The sequence below is a fragment of the Castor canadensis genome, chromosome 14 (assembly GCF_047511655.1).
Source record: "Castor canadensis chromosome 14, mCasCan1.hap1v2, whole genome shotgun sequence".
NCBI classification, from domain to species: Eukaryota; Metazoa; Chordata; class Mammalia; order Rodentia; family Castoridae; genus Castor; species Castor canadensis.
Window position 1 is genome coordinate 30,455,035 of NC_133399.1, and position 7,766 is coordinate 30,462,800.

Sequence of the window (7,766 nt, forward strand, 5' to 3'; positions counted from 1 at the left end):
TGCTTCTAGGTGTTCATGTGTGATTCTGTCTTACTGCTATTTCTGACAAGGAAACCTCCACCCTCATCACACACCAAACAAGAGAACAGTGATATATTGTGATCCACTGGTTATGCCTCAACAGGGACCAACAGCAGCTCAGTAAGTTACTAGGGAATCTGTAGGGAGAATGGAATGTTGGGGGCATTATTTCCTCCTCATCAGGTCAGATATAAAAATTTGGGAGGCAAGAGGGGAAGTGGCACCCACATGCAAATTTTCACCTCAGAGGTACATTAAGTACATGTTCCAGGTTCTCACAAGTTTGGAGGACTTTTGTACACAGTTTTTCTTCTCCAATTCTGATTCTTGTTCTCATTCACATCTGTCCCAGTAGACTAGGAATTTGGCTGCATTAGATGGTGCTGTATATATGCAATAAGATCATGATATGGATGATAATTATGAACATGGTAATAGGAGCCATACTATCATGAATCTTTACCTAGGTCTTCCCTTGCTATAGTTCAACATTTTTAAATTTTGGCTTGGCAACTTTGTCTGTATAATCACCCCATAAAAAGGCTAACACTCATTAAACTCACTTGAAAGTTTGAGATAAGACACCTTATTTTAGTGTTATGTTGTCTTAAGTCAGACAATAATGCTGCAATCAAAGGAAATCTTGGCTGAACACTCTCTTGCAAACCAAATATGAATACTTTGTTGTCACCACAGGCATGGGTTTTCCTTCTTTTTACTCTACCCCTTGTGAATCTGGTAGAGACTTATGGGTTGCCTTTCCTGTTTCAACTTTTGGAAGGATAACTAACATCCAAGCCAGTGGATCACACAAAGTGTTGGCAAATGATAAATCATTGAAGATTACTCTTTTGTCTCTGCCCTTGGATCTTGTTTCAATTATTCACTTCTTCCCTTACTCTGGTAATTTCCCTCCTCTTTATCTGAAGGGAAAATATTTGAGTTAATATAAATTTTAGTCAGAAAATGTGAATCTGTTAGATAATTATAAATAATACCTGTAATCTGATCTACTCAAGAGGTTCAGATCCAAAGGATCATGGTTCAAACAGTCTTGACAAAAAGTGAGTGACACCCAATTTCAAATAACAAGCTGGATGTCATGATGCACACCTACACTACCAGTTATGGAAAAAGAATTGTTGGGAGGACTGCAATCTGACTAGGTTCAAGAGAAAACATAGAACCCTGCCTGAAATGCAACTAAAGCATAAAAGGATTGGCTATCCAGTGGTAGAGTAACTGCCTACTAAATATGAGGCTCTGAGTTCATGCTTATATAACACAAATAAAAAAGTTTGAAATTATTTCTGAATGATTGTTCAACTCTGAAATTCAAGAAAAGAATGAGCAAGTTTAGTGCTCATTCATTAGAGAATGAACATTTATTTTGAATCTTAACAGTTCCATACATCATCTGTGTAACATATTTCTTGACTTCATATTTCTGAGTGCTGTCATTTGACTTGATCTGCAGTTGACACAACTTGATTCACTAAGAATCAAGCATAATACATCCTGAACTTCTTACCAAACATGTGGTAAGAGCAAGTCCTATTTACACATTACAATTATTAGTAGTGCTGAAGATCATGTATTCAAATAAAGTGTCCTGTCCTCTGAAGGTTTTGTTTTCCCTGGGACACTGAAGGAACATTTTATTTTCTGTTCATATGCCAGTTGATTATTTTATTTTTCTTTATAAAAGTAGATTCTGAATGCCTGGCATAAACCATCTGAGTCTCTTTCATCTCTGATTCTTTAGTATCTATACCTTATTGGAACACAGGATGCTGCAAGAGTAACAATCTCAACCATGAATATAGTAGATGCTCCCTTGGTTCACAGAAACAGCACAGGCAATGTAACTTCACACAATATGGCTTTTCTGCATGTAATTTTGCTACTCCCTGTAATGTGCTGTAGGACCACACAAAATATAAAGCAAGGCTTTTGTGTTCCTGGCATGAATTTTATGATAACTACCATTTTCATTGTGTAACAATATGGAATATCATCATAAAAGTTGTTGAGATTTCATTAAAATCAAAAACACACAGGGAGAAAGAGAGTTTTTACTGCATGAACTGAGACACATTTTAACAGTTTTACTCCATGAATGTGTTCATATGGACGTATTAGGCTTCAGGTTCTCTGGCATACACAAGAATAAAACATCGTTAATACTTTTGGGGGATTGCATATAACAATTAAACTTTCCACTCCAATATTAATTAAAATTCTGATTCAAAAGCCATGACCAAGTAAAAAGTCAATCCCCTCTTAGCTGTAAACTAAGAATGAATGTTAGTTACACAATTTCTAAGCAAAGGATACTACACAGATAGTTTGAGAGATTTACACATATATGGTTGGAAATTATGAATTTGAATTTGTATTAATACCTCTTAAATCATCCCAAGGTCGATCTTTTCTACTACAGTAAAAAGATTTTTTTATTGTTGTTGTGTTTGGTGGGGTACATTGTGGCATTCATAAAAATTCTCACCAAGTAGCAGATATACCATACTTTAATTCAACCCCTCCACATTTACAGCAATTTATTGTCAAATAAGAAACAGTAGTAAGGCATGGATTAGTAATGATGGGATTTGATAAGTTTATCTGTAAAGGAGGAAATGGGCAAAGTTTTACATAAGAACCTTATGAAATGAATACTCTGAAACATAAGATTGTCCATGAGTAACAATGTATTGGCATTCTGCTTTAGAAATGTGACATAGAGCAATACTACTCACTATTCAGGATAGGAATTTTCATGGAAATATATCATGGGATGTCCATTTCTATAAAGATTTCAGGGATATTTATGTTTAGATATATTGACAATAACAGCACATAATTGAATTTTTCCACGGGCCAAAGTATGTAAGACATTGGAGTAACAAGTAATATGGTCAACATGTACAATTCAAAAAACTATTTAGTATATATGAATCTCTTGGAAATTATGACTTCTGTGATAATAAGTACATTTGACATACCAACATATAAGAAAGGATTGTAAGTATTGTCATGCACTAAGAAAATGTTTCTTTATTGTTACCTATTACTATTGTTATCATCACTACCCAGTACACAATAAAAATAGGAATAGTAAATAATACTCCACGTCACCTATGTGTAAAGGATATGTTGCTTGCTATGCTTGTGTGATTCCAATACTTTGCATTTTCATTGACCAAAGGCTAAAATTGTCATCAGCTTCATAAATGTTATTTCCCATCAATGTTTCCATATTTTAGTGTTGTTGTATATAAATTACTTTCTATTAAAATGATCTAAAGACTATTCTATTACATGTCTTATTTTCATTTAGGCCAATATTTTTTCAAGCTTCTTTTGTAGAATGTGCCTTTGCCCTGAAGTTTTTAAATGATGAATAGTCCAATCTGTGGGATGAATTCCATTTTCTTTTTAAATTTATTTTCACAACCGCTCTAGGAAGTCTGTATGGACAAATAGAAGGAATGTGGTACAACTTAGCCTGGGCATAAAAATAGAGCCATGCAAAAAATAACCAAAGCAAAGAAGTTTGGTGTTGTAGCTTAAGTGTTAGAGTTCATGCCATACAAGTGAATGAGAGGTCCTGAGTTGAACCCCTATTATCACTAAAAGAAGAAGTTATGCTGCATTTGTTTCCATTTTGTTTCTCTGCTAATTGAATCCCATTACTTCTCTGCTAAGAGGAAGAAAAACTTTTGGTATTACCAGGAAGCTTAATTTAGGAGATTGGGAAAGCTAAGGTAAAGTATCAGATCTGGCTTTGATTCTGGCATTGGTTTCGGAATTACACATAGGTTTCTGAACTACACATAGGTTGGATTTGATGAGAAAAGCTTTTCAAAAACATTTGGCAATAAAGAACTATTTAAGAAGTTTACTAAGCCATCATGAGCCACAATAAGCAATGTGTGAGACATTTTTTGAGATGTGCAAAACCAACAAAAAATAAACCTGCTCTAATAAGTAATATAGATAGAGCTTTAATTCAAATGCACTGATATTTCATAACTGCTACATTGCAAATTAGTGTAAACTTTAGGATTTATTGGATGCAATATTATCTTTGTGCACTTATCAGAGCATGCAAAAATAATAACTAATCCATGACAACATTTATATTTGTATATATATCTATATCTATATATATAGATATAGGTAGATAGATATAGATATGTATATATACATACACACACACACAGGAAAACACTTTCCAGAAATTGGAAACATTTGAGTGGAAACTAATCACCATGAAAGATGAATGTCTGAAACCAAATAGAAGCACCGTGAAAATTAATTGAAATGCTACCTGAATATGAACATGTGATTTAAATTGATCACCCGCTTAAGGTAGTTATATGTCTACTAGTGCTATAACCCAGATGAAGAAAATTTTTATAACATATTTAACATGTTAGTTTCCTTTAATAGGATTATTTTTTATTAAAGTGAGAAGTGAGGGTTTTTTTTAAAGTTCGTGCTTTGAATAGCAGGGTCTGACATTTAAAGTGTTCATGGATTTCTTATATTACAAGCATAATGCCCTTGCATCTGTAACATTCTTTTGTCCAGTGTCTGTAATGTGGATGAATACAGAAAAAAAGTGCATACACCAAAAATGAGGCATTCTAAGGAGAATTCACAACTGCAAACATTATCAAATGCACTTAGATGTATTGTCCTTAAGTGTAAATAATTCACGGGTAATTTTCATATTCCAAAACACAGAAGCTTAGAAGGATGCCTCTGCAGTTCTTTTCTATTTACATACCTCTTTTTTTACCAGGTGTCCAATCTACATGGAACCAGAGAATCTAACATGTATCTGGGAATTTTTCCTCCTGGGTCTATCAGAGAATGCTGAACTGCAGCCAATCCATTTTGGACTGTTCCTGTCCATTTACCTGATCACAGTGCTTGGGAACCTGCTCATCATCCTGGCCATCAGCTGTGACTCATACCTCCACACCCCCATGTACTTCTTCCTCTTCAATTTGTCCTTAGCTGATGTTGGTTTTATCTCAACGACAGTTCCCAAAATGCTAGCAAACATCCACACACACACTAATTCCATTACCCACAGAGGCTGCTTAACCCAGGTGTTTTTTTTCATGCTTTTTGGTTGTTTGGACAATCTACTTCTGACTGTGATGGCCTATGATCGCTTTGTGGCCATCTGTCACCCATTACACTACTTTATCATCATGAACCCTCGCCTCTGTGTGTTTCTGGTTGTGATGTCATATTTTATCAGTCTTTTGGACTCCCAGGTACACTGCTTAGTGGTTTCCCAACTTACTTTTTGCAAAGTTGTGGAAATTCCTCATTTCTTTTGTGACACTGCTGAACTTGTCAATCTTGCCTGTTCTGACACCTATAGTAATAATGCTTTAATCTATATTGTCATTGTCATCTTTGCAGGTGTTCCAGTCATAGGGATCCTTTATTCATATACTCGAATTGCTTTGTCCATTCTGAGAGTTCCATCAGTATGTGGGAAGTATAAAGCCTTCTCCACCTGTGGCTCTCACCTGTCAGTCGTTTGCTTATTTTATGGAACTGGCTTTGGAGTATACCTCAGCTCTGCTGTCTCTCATTCCCCCAGGAAAGGTGCAATGGTCTCTGTGATGTACACCATGATCACCCCCATGCTGAACCCCTTCATCTACAGCCTGAGGAACAGGGATATCAAGAGGACCCTCATGAAGTGGTTCAGAAAAATAATGTATTTCAGTACCTTGGCTGTGACTTTTGGTTCATAAAACTGAAAATGCAGACAAATCAAATTTAAATGATAAGAACTACTTAGGCTGAAACACATTTCATATGTACTCTGTACCAATCTGCTTTCTGTTTATTCAATTTTTCTCTTATAAAGCACTAATTTAATGGAGAAATTATTACGATAATCTCCAAAGTTATGTAATAGTCACTTGGATTTATGTTTAGTACCTCATCATAGATTCTGACTTTTATCCTTTACCCAAGTCTTTTAGTCATGAGGAGTTTTATTTTTCCTATTTTATTTCAAAATAATCAGCTCTCCATAACTTATTTTTGCCTCCAAAATTTCCATCCTAATATTTCCTATATTTCAGAAGTATATAATGTTCCCTTACATCCAAGGTAACTACTAAATGTTTACTTTATAGTGATCTTCAACTGCTTCTTCAGCTGGTAGTGTGTTTAATTTCTAATTCATATTGGGGTATTTGGGGATTGGAAGAGAATGTTATTTACACTCAGCTTTAATGAACATGTATGATTTGGAAAATTCCCTGGAATACTGGCCCGTGTGATCTCTAAGCAAAATGTGAGAAAGGACCTGGCAGAACACAGGGACTTTTGTAATTCCTAGGTAATTATCTTTCCTGCAACCTCTCCCTTTTATATTATACAATAACTTGAAATTCAAATATACATAAGTGAAGGTTTTTTCAAGTTATTAATAAGGTATATCAATGACTTTAGAACAAATGTAAAGATATTTTAGTTAAGTATTGAATCTAGAATTTCAGAAAATTAATACTAACATTAATGCAAGAATTGTTTATTAAAATAGTGAATAAAAGAAGAAATTTCAGTTAAATAGCCATAAATAGTGTAAAAAGTTAAGGCAAACTTTGATATTCTTGGGGAATTAATAAAGCAATAAACCTCTGGCAAGACCAATTAAAAAAGGAGAATAGATACATATAGCAATATGAAAGAAAACTGACCTTTGACTATGTAATTTAAATATGAATCAGTAAGATGATGCTGTAAGGATATCAGTAAGCCTGAAAACACAAATTGAACCACATCACAGAAAACCATAGCCACGTTTTCTTAGAGCAGGCAAAAAATTGTCAGTCCATTAAGACTAAATGATATCTTGTTTGAGTTGGTAAAGGACTTCAATCTCCATCCAAGAATAAGATAATAAGGTGTAAATAAGAGATTAACACCATTTCTAGCATGTGTGAGGCCCTGGGTTCAATTCTCACCACAGCAGAAATTAATTAATCAATTGAATATTAAGGAAGATAAATAGTAATGTTAGATAAATTGTAAGGTTAGATTTTTCTCCTATGATAAGCACATAAATATTGATTTTAAGAACCTATCAACAGTTTTCTTTTTTTATGGTACTGGGAGTTGAACCGAGGGCCTCACATTTGCTATGCTAGGAAGGAAGTATACCACTTGTGTCATACCTTCAGCTTTTTGGTTGAATAGGACCTCCTATTTTCATCCAGGCCAGCCTAGACTTCAGTCTTTCTATGTACTCCCCATGTTATTGGAAGTGCTTGCCACTTGTCCCAACTTTATTGTTGGAGGTATAATTTTGCTACCTTTTTAGCTAGCCAGGCTTCAAACTGCAATTATCTGGATCTCTGCCTCTCTAGTATCTAGGATTACATGCATGAGCCATTGTTCTCAGCATACACAGTTTCTTAAAAGTTTCTTAAAGGTAACTAATGCTCATCTAATTAGTACATAACACAATACAAATTGCTGCTACAAAACTCTAGTTTTCGTTTTACATGCCTCTGAGTTGTAAATAAATATTTTAATTTAAATATTTTAACTAAGTGTTATCTATATAACAGATATTTAATTTGTCAGTTTATTTCTGACACAGCTTCCATAATTTCTTTTTATCATCATTTTATTCTTGTATTGGGGGTACATTGTGACATTTATGAAAGGTCTTTCAATATATCATAGTTGAATTTACT

At 34.3% G+C, this 7,766-nt stretch overlaps 1 protein-coding gene across 1 annotated transcript; it reads left to right on the top strand.

Moving 5' to 3' along the window:
• The first annotated feature begins 4,844 nt into the window (after positions 1 to 4,844).
• On the top strand, positions 4,845 to 5,807 carry LOC141416216 (olfactory receptor 7E178-like). Its single transcript, XM_074053296.1, has one exon. The coding sequence runs from the start codon at positions 4,845 to 4,847 to the stop codon at positions 5,805 to 5,807; it is 963 nt and encodes a 320-aa protein (XP_073909397.1).
• Positions 5,808 to 7,766: the final 1,959 nt, after the last annotated feature.

What these genes read in the sequence shown, in the direction of transcription:
- LOC141416216 (XM_074053296.1), top strand. Translation starts at nt 4,845, where the DNA reads ATGGAACCAGAGAATCTAACATGTATCTGGGAATTTTTCCTCCTGGGT.